At 36.1% G+C, this 15,010-nt stretch overlaps 1 protein-coding gene across 4 annotated transcripts in view; it reads right to left on the bottom strand.

Moving 5' to 3' along the window:
• Window positions 1-3,343: 3,343 nt before the first annotated feature.
• LOC127792028 (xyloglucan endotransglucosylase protein 1-like) overlaps window positions 3,344-15,010 on the bottom strand; it is a 52,009-nt gene continuing 40,342 nt past the window's right edge. For 2 of the 4 annotated variants that reach the window (XM_052322313.1, XM_052322315.1), the window contains 3 exons: window positions 4,410-5,220; window positions 4,084-4,277; window positions 3,344-3,970 (listed from right to left, as the gene is read on the bottom strand). In XM_052322313.1, the coding sequence (XP_052178273.1) occupies window positions 3,541-3,970; window positions 4,084-4,277; window positions 4,410-4,697 (912 nt within the window). In that variant the 5' untranslated portion in view covers window positions 4,698-5,220 and the 3' untranslated portion in view covers window positions 3,344-3,540. The remainder of the gene's footprint in view (window positions 3,971-4,083; window positions 4,278-4,409; window positions 5,221-15,010) is intronic. The other 2 variants (XM_052322312.1, XM_052322314.1) reach the window with 1 other exon arrangement.

Below are 15,010 nucleotides of genomic sequence, written 5' to 3'. Positions count from 1 at the left end.
GAGGATCTACGATTGGCGAAAGAGCTAAGGGAGTACCTTTAAAGGGTTCCAGGAGAGTAGGAGCAGTGATTGGCTGGAAAGTTGACTAGTCTACCTTAACTTGTTGACGTCAACTCATTTTCTAACGACGACGCACCACACCAGTTTCCCCTAAGCCCTTAACAACATTGATTTCGGGAAGGGCATGGAGGCTTTTAGGAGGGTAGGCCACCGGTTGGGGAGGTCTGTCTCGAGCTATATCCTCAGCTATCCTCTGCGCGTGAAGCTCGCATCACCTGCCTCATGCCTACAAAAAGTAGAAAAACCCACAAGTTAGAATATGAGAGAAAAAATGAGCACAAAAAAAGAGAAGGTGCAAAAGGAAGTGAAAGGCGTAAGAATCAAGAAGGAAGGAGGAAAGTGCAATTGAAAGTATCCAAACCCTCAAGACTCACCACTCTTGTGGCAGGGGGAACCTTCCTTCTGCTGGGACATCGGTTGATAGAGGTCCTAGAGGCTACGAATGGAGCATCAAATGACCTGCACACCTCGAAGACTCTCCAACGGGGATCACCCAACCACACCTTCTCAGCCTGTCCTTAGAGAGAAGGCCCAAGATGTCCACTAGTCCTCCACCTAAAAGTTAACGGTGTGAACCTATGAGTCATTCCCGCAGATCCTGGAGTTTTTCTTTGAAAACTGGCTTAGCAAACCATTTAACATTTGAACACCAAGACCGAGGCACAAACTAGGTCCTTATTGGAGGATCCATAACGAACCAATGGGAATCAAAATTGTGCACTTTGGGAGGAGGTTCATTAAACAATTGGTCCTCGGGGTTAATTCTACGGAGAGAGAATATGTCATGACAAGATTGAATCGAACGAAACTTAAAGAAGTAGAATAGAAGATCAATATCAAGAGACACTCCTCTTTCCTTACACAAGACAAAAAATCCCACTAACAAAGTCCAACCATTGGGATGAAGTTGGGCTGAAACCATATTACTACGACGAATGAACTCTATACCAAAAAGGCTAAGGGAAAGCCGGAACCCTAGATGAAAACACACCTCGTATATTGTGAAACACCTGTCCTCGACAAAGGCAAAGCCATTTTCATTCGATTTAGGAAGCTGGGCATGACACGAGGAGGGAATGCAATAATTACTCTTACATTGGACAAGCTTATTTTGCTGACATGATGAGGGAACGCTTCCCCATGGAGGGTGCGAAAAGGTCGTCATCAGGGGCATAGCAGTAAGAGCCAACCTTCCCTCAAGGCATAACTAGGATAAATAGCACAAGCAAATGAGTTAACAAAAAGAGTTTCCAATCAAGAACCTAGCAACTAAGGGTTTCTGGGTACGAGGAGTTTCTGGGCATAAGGGTTTCTGAGCAACTTCAGAGTTTCCGAGCATAAGGGTTTCTGGGCGACAAGAGAGTTTTTGAGCAATGAAAGAGTTTCCAGGCATAAAGGTTTCCGGGAAACGAGAGAGTTTTCTGGAATTAAGGGTTTTCAGGCCATAAAAGAGTTTCCAACATTAAGGGATTCCGGGCAACCAAAGGGTTTTTAGGCACGAAAGGGGTTTCCAGGTAACTAAAGGCTTTCGGGACACAAAGATGTTTTCGGGCAAAAATTGACCCTAAACTAAACGTTTAGAGGCACAAAGAAGTTTTAGGATAGAGACAAAGAATTTTTTAGAAAGGAGTATTTTCGGGCAAGGAACATTTTTAAACACAGAGCATTTTACGAGTCAAGAGGAAATCCTAAAACGCTGAGTTGAGTTTCTAAGCAAAGTTTTGAGGCAAGGACAAACCGATATATCAACAAAAGTGAAAGACATTTTCAAGCAAGAACAGCTAACGCTTTTAGGCAAAAAGAGACTTTAGAGAGAAAGGTAAAAAAAGAAATAACTGCGATAAGCATGTAGTACATATAGGGGAGGCTTTCCTGGTAGATGAAGAGTCTCGAGGGAAAACCTTTCCGGGCATATGAAAAAGACGACCTTTTCGGGTAGGGTCCTTTCTGGGAAAAGTAACAACTCTTCATTTTTACCGAAACGATAAAAAAGAAGAGTGGGGGACAATAGAAGGATCCAATGTAGGATGAACCAGTCTATTCCACAATTCCACCATTATGCCAGGCTCAACGAGTCCTGATCGACAATGCTAGTAGCAGTAGAAGGATCGGGCCTCATAAGGCTCCCAAAAAAGGTTAATCAGCCAATAGAGAAGAATCGATATGAGTACTACAAATACCACAAAACCCATGGTCATTCAACCAATCAATAATCCCTAATTAGGAAGTCAAAATGCAAGGTATTATACCCGAATAACAAGCTGAAAGATTCAAGAGGCAATAGGGGAGGCTTTTCGAAACCCCAATCAAGGGAGGGTACAAGCAAAGGAGTTTTTGCCTAGAGAAAAGTAGGATGCTTTGAATGATTTGTGGGTCAGAAAAAGGAAATCTATGTATTAGCCTAGAGCTCGAGATGGTGATTTAGTATTTCGACAAGGATGGGGTTTAGTAGAGATGATGGGGGTTTAGTAGGATAGGGCAAGGAGAAGAACAACTGAGCATGGAGATGGGGGCAAGGAATCACTGGCAAGATTGAAAGTGAGGCAACATCACCTATAGTATCGGTGACATCCAGAGAAGATGCTTGCGTAGAGGGATTTGTCTGAGACACAAAGAGGTGTCCATTTGCTCAAGACCAATTTAATCTCTCTCTTTCCTCTTTACCAAACTAAACATTTTCCCTTCTTCAGCATTTAAAGTTATGTAACTGAAAAATAAATCTTACCAAGTAATTTATTGATACCTTTTTTTTATTTATAATTTATTGATACACTTCTTACAATTGTACTGAAAGAATAAATAATTTTCTTGAACATAGTAATTCCAAAACTAAAATGATTGGCAAGCAAGAGTGAAGAATTAAAGAAAAAACACTGCAGTTAGATGGAAGGCCTAAAAGGAATCTAAGGCACAATCTGCATTCGCAGGGAATGCCTCGAGGGAAACATTATTTGGAGTTAGCACAGTAGTAGTTAGCAACAACTGCAATAACAACCAATAGTGCAACCGCCGCCGCCCTCAATTGGGGAAACCAGCCATGACCCAGTGATATTGATGCCTAAGATCACTCTCTAGAGATCAATTTCTAGGAAAGCATGCATGCTTGGAGGCCGTGGCAATAAGTTCAAGGGGCCAAGGCAGTTAGGTTGATTCCTCTAGGTGGCGACAGAAAAGATAGCGGGAGGAAATGGGCTCATTGTAATACGCCATACCAGGCCATCATCCTTAAACCACTAGGCGTACGCGTTACCCGACAGCCTATTCCGAAGAACTTATACTTTCAAAAGAAAATCAAATAAGCTGTATGACTAAACAAATCAATTTTAACCATATAATTAATTTATTGATACATTTTACATTTGAATAGAAAGAATGAAGAATTTATTTGAACATGTAGTAATTCCAAAACTATGAAGATGGGTCACCAAGACTCGAAGGAAAACCACTTCGCCCAAAAGGGAAGCCTTATGAGGGTGGGGATCATTGGCGTAATGTGCATTCGCGGGGAAGGGCTTGAGGGAAACGTTTGGAGTCAGTGCAGTAGTTGTAGATCATGAACTTGTGCTGCACCCATCGCAACCTCTTTCGGCCATTGGAATCAAGTTGTTGAGTTTGCCAAATTGCCTCATCAGAAGACGACGACGTTGCCGTGGAGGTGGAGAACTTGGAATCACAAGACGATGACTCAGACGGTGAGGACGAGGGCAAGCAAGCATTGACCTTGAAGTTCCTGTAGGAAGCAGTGAAGGGAGCTTTGGTCCAATCGGTCTTCACTCTGCCGCCTTGGGTTGCCCAGTCGTCGGCATTCCACAGGCTTGAGTACAACCTCATGGGCTGGCTTGTGGGGAAGGGAACGCCGATTCCCTCGTTGTTGTTGAACACCCTTAGTGGAATGTTATCCACCATCCATCTGCGAAATTAATGAATGAATTAGAATAGCACATATTCAAGTACTGTTTAAATAAAGAGATCATCAACGAGAACGAGCGAGTGTAGACATATAATGAATGAAGGAATGTTTACATGATGCGTTGAGGGTTCCAGACGATGGAGTAGGTGTGGAAGGCTGCGGTGGGGTCGAACCAGAGATGGAATTGCTGCTCACGATTGCCTTTCCCTTGGCAGTAGACATTGGTGTGGACTGTGTATGGCTGTCCTGAAACGTTGCCCAGAAACTCGAAGTCTATCTCGTCGTGGGTTGGCCCCTCCGAGGACAACTGCATCAATTAATTCCACACACAACCCAAGAAGAGATATTTATTGAAATGATTAAGTAGTTCATCAAATGAATGAATGAAGAAAGAGAAACAAAATCATCAAGAGGCAAATATATGTGCTTAATTATATACATAGTAAGTTGTAACGGTGCCGGCAGAGTTGCCCGGCACAAGCTTGAGCTGCATGTCAAAACGTCCGAATAAGAACTGGTGTTTGGACTGGAAACCAGACCCAGAAGCCTTGTCCAATGAGAGGGTGAGCTGCCGGCCGCCGGCGAGTATCTGAGCCAGTTCGTTGCCCCACGTAACTTCGACGTCTTGCTTGAAGTTTCCTCCGGCAACGGCAGCCGTTATCAGGCACCTCGTGATCAGAAGCAGATAAGCTAGCAGTGCCGATGCTCTTCTTGTGAAGGACGCCATTTGGGACACACACAGAGAGAGAGAGAGAGAGAGAGAGATTTTGTGATTGGGCTGTGGGAAAAGGGTATATATATATATAGGGATGGGAGAGAGAATGCTGTGATGATAATAAACATATATATATATATGTCAGTTTTATCTTAAAGGAAGCATCTGAGAGTGAGGGAGGCTTATTTATATATATATACATATATATATATATATAGAGAGAGAGAGAGAGAGAGAGAGTAATGACAGGTGGAGCTTGCATATCCTTTGCATTGCCATGGTGGAAACAGCTCTCATCCCATATCTCTCCTCGGACTGTAAAATATAAACAATTAATGGCACCACTATTACGTCTTGGCCTGGGGTTCGATTATACGCTTGGAATCCAATTATATTTGAAGCTTCTGGGGTGGGTGGGTACTGCATACTACTTCATATAATTCCCATTCTTACTTATATTAATTTGTCTCAAGTCTCTGCGTTGCTTCCGCTGCATATCGCCGCTTGCTTGCTTGTGTTTGTCCCTGCATGAATGCTATGAAGATCCCCTTTATGATTTTATTATGATTATTTTAAAATGAACTACTTTGCCATTACAAAATCTCAGTATTTTATTTCAAAATGATACTAAAAAATTGACAATAATGAGTAAAAAGGTTATACATTTTTTCTTTAAAACTAAACATAAATTATCAAAATTTTTTGGGTATGCCATTACTTACATTTTGGTAAAAAAAATCCTAATTATGCCTAAAAGATAATTATTTTTAGTGACTTCAATGCCAAACAATAAGTAAAATACTTTACCAGATAAAATGTTACGTCAAAAGGAACAGAGCCAAAAGGTTAAGAATAACTTAGAGACCAAATCCCCCCAGAGTTTGAATTAGTCTTGTCTTTCTCTAATGCACCATTTCTTATCTCTCTCTTTTTTTTTTTTTTCCCTCAATGTAAGATAGAGAACATATCATGCCTAAGAGCTCAAATTATTTACAAAATTGAGGCACATCATACATAAACTACAATCATAAAAAGAAATTAATTATTGATGGGCTAAAATTCATGATTGACATTAAACAAAACGCAGGAAAATTATCAGCAAATGATGGCAATGGTCTTCATATAAAGAAAAACCGCAGGAAAATGGTCTTCATAATAATAATACCGTTATTATTATTATTATTATTATTAATCACTCCAATTTGAAGCTTCTGGATACGCAGCTCTCCATCCTATCTAACTTCACTCCCATTTTTTACTTTATTTTATTTGAAGCGATTCCCCAAATTGGGTCAACCTCTCCCCTAATAGTTCAATTGATCATTTTAAATTTGGAGGTCTCATGCCATGCCATGGTGGAAACAACTCTTAGAATGTCCAACCTGTAACACACGTGCAGACAATTAATTTTATTTGAAACTTCTATATAGTATGTTCATGAAAGAGATATAAATATATTTTATTCTTTATATCTATTCATGATTTTTTTCAATTTAAATTTTATGCGTTATATTTTTATATCTATTTATAAATTTAATAATTTAATTTTAATTTGTTTTTTATGTAAAATCATAATAAGAACAATAACTCACGCGTCTTCACCTTCTTATGAATATACGGTATGAATTTCTTTAATAAGTGCAACCTCCTCCAAACTTGGTTCAGTTGTTTATTTGAAAATTGCATATCCCATGTTGTGCCATGCAACACTTGGATGCATATAATTGCACAGTGGCAATATAGTACGTAGTTCAGACGCTTCAACTTCATATTATGTTTAATTAATATATATATAATATAATTTAGTCTCCATCTAACTCCCATGACTTGAGCTGGTAGATAAACTCATCCAATCTCCAATGCATCGTCTTTAACCTTCGCTATTTTTTGATTCAATACTCTTACCAACTTAAAAAAAAAAAATTAAATACAAAAATGACTCCAATGATAACTATCTATCATTAATCAAAGAGATATATTTTAATTTTTCATGTTAATTCTATCGAGTTAAAATATTAAAATTATTTAGTTCTGATCATTATTTTTATGAGGTGTCATAATATCTTTAAAATAAGCCAACACTAAAATTTTGATAATAAGAGATCATTTTATTGTAATTTTTAATTTGAAATGTACCTAGTTCCTTCTACCAACAACTATCCCTAGCTGGTCGGGAGCACAAGAGAGAATGGAAAACCCTAAAATATCAAGAAAGTTTTCAAAATTTTAACTTAAATACAACTAATAAAATTATAAAAATAATGTACACCTAAGATGGGGTGAATTGGGTATTTTAAATTATAACACCTGAGATCTTGGGGTGTAAGTGAAATTTTCAAAAAAAATTAGGGTTAAAGTGTAATTTCTCAAAGTTGTGGGTGACCGAATCAACTGTAAGGAATGCTTGAAGCTTAGATACCTACAGAAAAGAGTATGAGATTGACGAGCATCTCGAGACAAGATTTATGACATTGAAAGAAATAAGAACAAAGATGATTTTCGGTACAACTATGATTCAGGCTGAAAGACCAAATGATCGTAAATGACATCTAGGAAATCAAGGGAATCTCGAGGGGATTCAAGTTTTGCATAAGAAACAATTCTGAAATGGTTTTAGGATGAAACAAAAGGATTCACAATCAAAACATGCATGCGGCCCTAAATATAATTTTTAATTCTAGTTGAAAATGGGGTGAAAATGATATTTTTTCAAAATTGTTGGGTCAATTGAGAAGCATAGAACTTAGGGGTTCAAGTGGTGAAATATCAAAACTTGAGAACTTGAAATGAGGGCCAAAATAACATTTGGATGAAGCTTGGGGATGGAAGTGTAATTTTTAGAACTACTGTGTGAACACAACAACAAGTGGCCATCGCATTGCCACCATTGAAAGTCCATTTTTTCGGCAATGGGAAGATCATAGGGTGCCAAGGGTAGGTCCATCGTGGTCTAGGGAATTTGGGGACGAAGCAATGGTCAGTGATTGGTCGAGAGATGACCGGATTTTGCTTATAAACAACAAGGGTTTCGACAGAATATTGAGCATCAAATTGCTCAATTTCGGGAGTGTTTTTGAGAGATTGGTTAGAGAGTTTTTATCCCTTGTGTTTTGGAGAGCATTTCTGGAGAGTTTAGGAGATTTTAACGCTGGTTGGAGGGTGTTTCAAGCTTGGCTGAAAAATCGGATAAGTTGCCGGAGTTGAGGCTTTAATTGACCATTTGGAACACCTCCGATTGGTGTTTCGAGCATCCAAGGGTGCTAATGCGACCGACTTGAGGAGTACTTCATTGTGATGCAAGAAAATCGGGCATCAGAGCAGTCGCTAGTGACCAGAAAAAGGTTAAAGACGATCAGTGCGTGAAGTGCATGCACCAGTCTTCACACGCAAGCCAAGTGCTGGTGTGTGAAGGTGCGCGAGTGATAGGTAATTTTTAAAATTTATTTATTATTTTTAAGAAATTATTTTATGAATTATGGTGGAGAAAAAATTAGAAAAATACTTGAGGAAGTATTTATTTGGGAATTATTGAAAGAAAAATAGGAAGAAAATAAGAGAAAATTATGAAAAAATAGATGTTGATATTTCTTTGAATAAATATGATGGCCAAGGTATGTTGAAAGTCAGAATTGAGTAATAGTACAATTAGTGAGACCTGTCACAAAAATTGAGGTTGAGCATAAGAATCAAGGTGTTCTGAGATACATTTGAGGTGAGTGGTTCAACCGAAAAATTACTTTTGTTACATATGGTTTTCCCCACAAACTTATATGTGTTATGTTTTTCTTATGTTGAACATGATATTCACGAAGGTTGCTAAGTTATATGTAATTTATGTGCATCTTGACATATCTGTACATGTATTATTGCATTGATAGTTGTGGTGTTTCATTCGACATGATATTGTTGGCATATTGGTACTTGTGAATGGGATAAGATGTTTTCCCTAATAGTGTAGCCGTAATTCTCCAAGGGCATTTGCTAGAATAACGTACAAGGGTCTCTCGTGCTATGTGTGCATGCTGGGATGATTGCCTATGATTCCATGCCAAGCTAAATTACTAGGGAAGTTACACTAGGGTGTTTGTTTGTTCATGTCCGTGCATCATGCATTCATGTAATTATTTTGAACCCTCACTTAGATGATTCAACATCTAACTTGGGTTGTGCCCCTAGAACATTCAAACGTTTCAGTTGGGTATTGCAGCAAAGGCAAGAAGTGGTTGAAATGTAACGGCACGAGATGACGTGTCTAATGGGTTTAGCAAGTTATTCTGGTATTTTGCTTTTTCATGAAGATTCGGATATGTTTTTGTCATGTTGAGAAACTTATGTTCCGTTGGTGACAAGTCTCGTAGAATAAAATAACGTTATGTATGACAAATAATGTTTGAGAAACAATCATGTAATATTGTTATGATTCAGTGTCATTTGGAGGTATCTTTTGAGTATGTTGGAGGTATTTAGTTATTATCGCTAAGAAATGAGACTCTTATGTATATTTTTGGAAAAATGTTATGTTGAACAAATGGTATGGTTTCTTATGTTATGATTAAAGTGAATTCGATTATGTACCATATCAGATTTTGATCTTGCTTCCGAATTTATGATGACATTACCTGTCTTGGCTTATTGATTATTAAGTTGGGTGGGCTAAAAAGGTGAAACGAGATTATTGGGAATTGATTTATGCATATTGGATTGAGTGTATATGTGAAAAAAAATATATTCCCGAAATCTCGAATTAATGCCGCGCATTGAAAAAGTGGGGTGTTACATAAACTTTTCTTAATTTTAAAGAATCTTTTTGTAAAATTGTTGGGACTTTTTGAATATATGAAAATTTATGCTTTTAGCTGTGAACTTGATAGGGAACAATATGTGATAGGCTTAGGATAATTCTAATTCAAGTGAGTATGCAAGATAGTTTGAACCTTTTAATTCTTTGAAAACTATTGCAGTAAGTGAAATGTTGATGATAAACTATCCATGACAAACTTAATGCAGATAATCATATAAGAGATGAAAGAAAAGATGTTGAAAACTAGTTAAAAGTAAGAGATAATAGCTGTAACAACCCGCTTTTTCAAGATGTGTCACTTTGCTGGAGCTTAACATAAAGATGTACATTCCCTTTACCATACATTTCTTAACACCTCAAGTACCATATTTCAAAGAAAATCCCCCAACATATCATTACTGATGCGGAAACAAGAATCGAAACCTAATATGGTACTTAACCGAACTCACTTTATTCATAACATGAAAACCGTACCATAGCATAACATCGCATCTTCAAACAAAATACATGGAGAACCATCTCTCAGATGAACAATTGTGCCTCAAATATAATCAAGATACCTCAAAATAACATAACCATAACAGTATTACATGATCGATTCTCAAACATCATTCGTAATACATAATGTACTTTTATTCCATGAGACTATTCACTGACAGAACATAAGTTTCTCAACATGACTAAAACATATCCGAATTTTCACGAAGAAGCAAAATACAGGGACAACTTGCCAAACACATCGGACACGCCACCTTGTGCCATTACATCTCAACCATTCCCTTGCCTTAGCTGCAAGTCCTAACTGAAACGTTTGAATATTCCAAGGACAAAGTCCAATTAGAATATCCAATTAGAAGATGAACCCTCTAGTGAGGGTTTAAAAATAGTTATATGAAATACATGATGTAAAGACATGAATGACCATACGCCCTAGTGTAACTTCCCTAGCAATCCAGTCCGGCACGAAACCCTAGACAGTCATCCCAGCATGCACACAAGGCAATGGGATACTCCTATACGCTATTCTGGTAACACCCTTGGGAAATTACGCCTACACTATCAGGGCAACATCCCATCTCAACACAAGTATCGACATGCCAACAATATCATGCAAAGTGAAAAATTACGACTATCGATGCAATAATACATGTACAAATATGTCAAGATGCACATAAATTACATATAACTTAACAATTTTCGTGAATAACATGCTCAACATAGGCAAAACATAACATGTATAAGTTTTCAGGAAAAATCACTCACCTCGACTTAGCCTCTCAGGCTTTGTAATACCCCATATTTTCGTAAGATTGCCACGTATTTTAAGTTTGTTTAAAATATCAAAAAAGTGGTTTGATAGCAAAGTAAATTGTCGAATCAATGGAAGGGAATACCTTAGGACGTAAATATTTGAGGAAGTATGACATTTCAAAAGGTTATGAAGGTCTTGAAGAAGAAATTTAGTTTCTAAGGCAATGGCAAAATCGTAAATATTGAAGTTTGGGTAAAAGTGTAATTTACCTAAAAATTAGGGATATTAACGTAATTAATCATTTCTCCAGAGGCATAAGTGCAATTAAAAAAATGGCCCAAGAACCAAGTTGAAATGGGTCCAAGTGCAATTACCCAAAAAGTTCAGGCTAAAGTATAATTCTTGAAACCTTTTTCCTAGGAGATTAAAGATAAAATCTCATGATAACTTTAGAGATAAGATGAAGGCTCATAATGACCTTAGAGATAAAGATGAAACCTCATGATGACTTTAAGGATAAAATTTGATTTGATAAGATTTGATTTTGATAAAGATTTGATTGGATATGATTTGATTTGAATAAAATTTGATTTGGATAAAATGATTGTAAAAAATTTTAGAAGATTTGAAATGATTAGAGAAAATTTTAAAAGATTTGGAATGATTGGAGAAGATTTGAAATGATTGAAATATCTTGGAAGATTTGAAAAAAAATTGAAATAATTAAGAAATATTGTAATATAATTTGACTTACTCGGTGGTCAAGTTTCAAAGCCTATACATAGGGAGTTCATGGCCAAAGGTTTTCTCATTCAAAATTGTGATAAATTTGTATTAGACGAGAGTGCTTCGAGCTTAGTGGATAGAGATCTTTTGTTCTTAGAGAAGAAGGAGCACTTGGACAGTGTGTGAGAGCGTGTGAAAATGTGGTTTGATCAAAAGACTTGAGGATTTGCACGAATTTCGAGAAATCCTGAATTAAGTTCAAAGTGAGACTCCAGTACTCAAAATTCATATTTTTGTGTAAAGTTCCTATTGTATGAAACGTGTTTTTGTGTAATATTCTTGTACGCAAAATCATATAATTCTCTTACGTGAAATCATGTTTTATATATGAAATGTAATTTCTTGAAAAATATATATTGTTGGTTTTCCACTATTTCATTTATAAAATGTGTGTGGTCATATTGTTGTACCTATCTGTTGTTGTCTGATGGAAAAAGTCGGGATATCTCCTGAGAGGCGCTATGTGTGCGCCATCGAGAAATCTCTCATAGGGAAAATCGTGAGCCTAATGTACAACGGATGTGGTGTTGCATGAATTCTATAAGGTTGGGCCAGAATGGCATTATAACGCCCCGTTATTCCCAAGCGTTAAATAACTCAAGGAATTTCAGGGATATATACATTTTTTTAAATAAACTCAACATAAATCATTTCCCGACAATCCCGTTCTACCTTCTTAGCATACCAAATAAAAATCATTAAGCTAAGACTGGTAATCATCATAAATACAGAAGCTAAAATTGAAACTTGATACGGTACATAACTGAATTCACTTAAATTATAACATAAAAATCCGTACCATAGTACATCTTCAAAACTAAATACATGGAGACTTATCATCAAGAGATAATAACTAATCACCTCAGATACAATCTAATGATACCTCAAAAATACATTAAACCGTAACAATTATACATGATCATCAATATAATATAAACTTCTAAACATGACTAAAAACATATCCTGAATCCTCATGAAGAAGCAAATACCGGAACAACTCGCCAAACCCATCGGCCACGTCACCTTATGCCGTCACATCTCAACCACTTCCCTACCTATACTGCAAGTCCCAACTAGAACGTTTGAATGTTCCAGAGTTATAACTCGATTAGAAGATGAATCTTATAGTGAGGGTTTAAAAATATGATACATGAATGCATGACGCAAAAACATGAACAACCGTATGCCCTAGTGTAACTTCCTTGTCCCCCTTGCCCGGCATGAAACCTTAGGTAGAATCCTGACCCGTTTTCAGATAATTCTAACGTTGTTCCATCAATTGTCCTTGGAGAATTACGGCTACACTATCAGGGCGACATCCTATCTCGACAAATCATAACTACGATACAACAATATATGTACAAATATGACAAGATGTGCATAAATTACATATGATTTAACAACTATCATAATATCATGCTCAATATAGACAAAACATAACATATATAAGTTTTGAGATAACCACTCACAAAACCAAATTTAGGATAAAACTACTCACTTGAAGAACAAAACTCAGGATGCCTTGAAAAACGCGTACCGCCTCGATTTGTGTGTTGAACCTTGAAAGCACCCTTTCCATCATTTTATTCCAATAAATATTAAAAACTATTTTTCCATAATTTCTTTGCATTTTTCTCCCATTTTTCTCACTAATATTCTAAAATACATATCTACTTAAATATTTTGCCAAATATTTTTCCATAGAAATTCTTAACATATTTTTTTAAGAGTATTAAAAATTCCAAAACTCACCTAGGCTTAGCTTTTAAAGCCTTCTTAATGTGCATGCCTTCACCTCAAAATACGTACTCGAACAATTTTCTGACCTTGGACATGCTTCTTAAGCTCCAAATTAATTCATAGAATTTTCGAAGATTTTTCCTATTTTTCTTCCTTTTCCTTTTCTTTTTCCTTTTTTTTTATTTTTTCTTCTTTATTCTTCTCATTTTTCCTCCCCTGCTCCTGCAACGCACTTGCCATGCACCCGTGCACCAACGCAACCGCATGCCACCTTCTGGCTTCCGTCGCCGTCGCTCACCTCCGATAATTGGTCGGCCGTGTAATATCCTAGTATTTTGAGAATAATAATATTTAATTTTTTGTATTTAAAATATTTTTTGACATCTATTAGAAATTATAATTGAAAAAACTAATGGGCTTAGAGTTAGTGGGCTAAGTTGAAAAAGGAAAGATTAAGTAAATGGGCTTAGAGCTAGTAAGCTAAGTTGAAAAAATGAAAGGCTAAATAAATGGGCTTAAAATTAATAGACTAAGAAAGTGGGTTTAAAATTAATTAACTAAACGAAAGAATAATCTATTCAAAAGAAGATTTAGTAGAAAATAATTAAAGTGACAAAATAATTAAAGATAATGGGTGAAATAATTGAGACATGTGGGAGACCAAGTAGGGTGTAGACAAATAATCAAAGATAATGGATGAAATAATTAAGAAATGTGGGAGAATAAGTAAGGTGTAGACAAATAATTAAAGATTATGAGTGAGATTTAATGAAAAATAATTAAGAAATATGACAAAATAATTAAAGATAATGGGTGAAATAATGAGAAATGCGGGAGACAAAATAAGGTGTCAACAAATAATCAAAGATAATGAGTGAAACAAGTAAGAAATGTGGGAGACAAAGTAGGGTGGACAAATAATTAAAGATTATGAGTGAGATTTAGTGAAAAATAATTAAAGATAGTAGGTCACTACAATTATGCTAAGAGTAATTCAACCTTCTATAAATAAAGAAAACTTGAAAGGTTGGAGAACTTAAATTAGAAAGAGAAAAGTTGTAAAAAAGAAAGATTTGAGAGTGAGAAAGAGATTTGAAAAAGAGAGAGAAATAAAATAGAAAACAAATAGAGAAAAATACCAAAAATTTCTAGAAAAATCTTATAGTCTGGGTTTAGTAGTTTGTATGAAAATTTGTGACAAAAGGCGTTGTTGGATACACAAACCGAGACTTCGTCACAGTATAGAAGAATACCGAATCGCTCCGTGGGAAGGTGAGTTATCTTCGAAAATTTCTTCAAGAGTTCCAGAATATGAAAATTATATTTTAGAATTTTTTATGATGAAATTGGAAGAGAAATGCATGATTGGTATTTATTATGAATTTTTGAAGCAATAGATACTTGAAAATCAAAGAGAAAATCATAAATAAATAGAACATGGATTCTGAAAATTATGAAGAAATTTTTGGGGCTAAGGAATATTGTTTTAGAAATTATTGTGAAGAGAAACTGAAAAAATTTTATGAGCAAGTATTTACTTCATAATCTTGAGAAAATAATAGGAGGAAATAAAAGAAATTAAGAAAATTAAAAATCTGATATTCTTAAGTAATTATGATGCCCAGGGTACGTCAAGATTCATAATTGAGTACGATTGGGAGTCCGACGTGAATTTTGAGGCAAAATTATACTAGGGGCAAAATTGTCTTTTTGTAAGGTAAGTGATACTTCCCAATTAGATTTAGT

This window comes from Diospyros lotus, chromosome 15, assembly GCF_014633365.1.
Source record: "Diospyros lotus cultivar Yz01 chromosome 15, ASM1463336v1, whole genome shotgun sequence".
Taxonomy (NCBI): domain Eukaryota; kingdom Viridiplantae; phylum Streptophyta; class Magnoliopsida; order Ericales; family Ebenaceae; genus Diospyros; species Diospyros lotus.
Note: the sequence above shows the minus strand (reverse complement) of the source record. Positions and strands in the feature narration are given on the sequence as shown.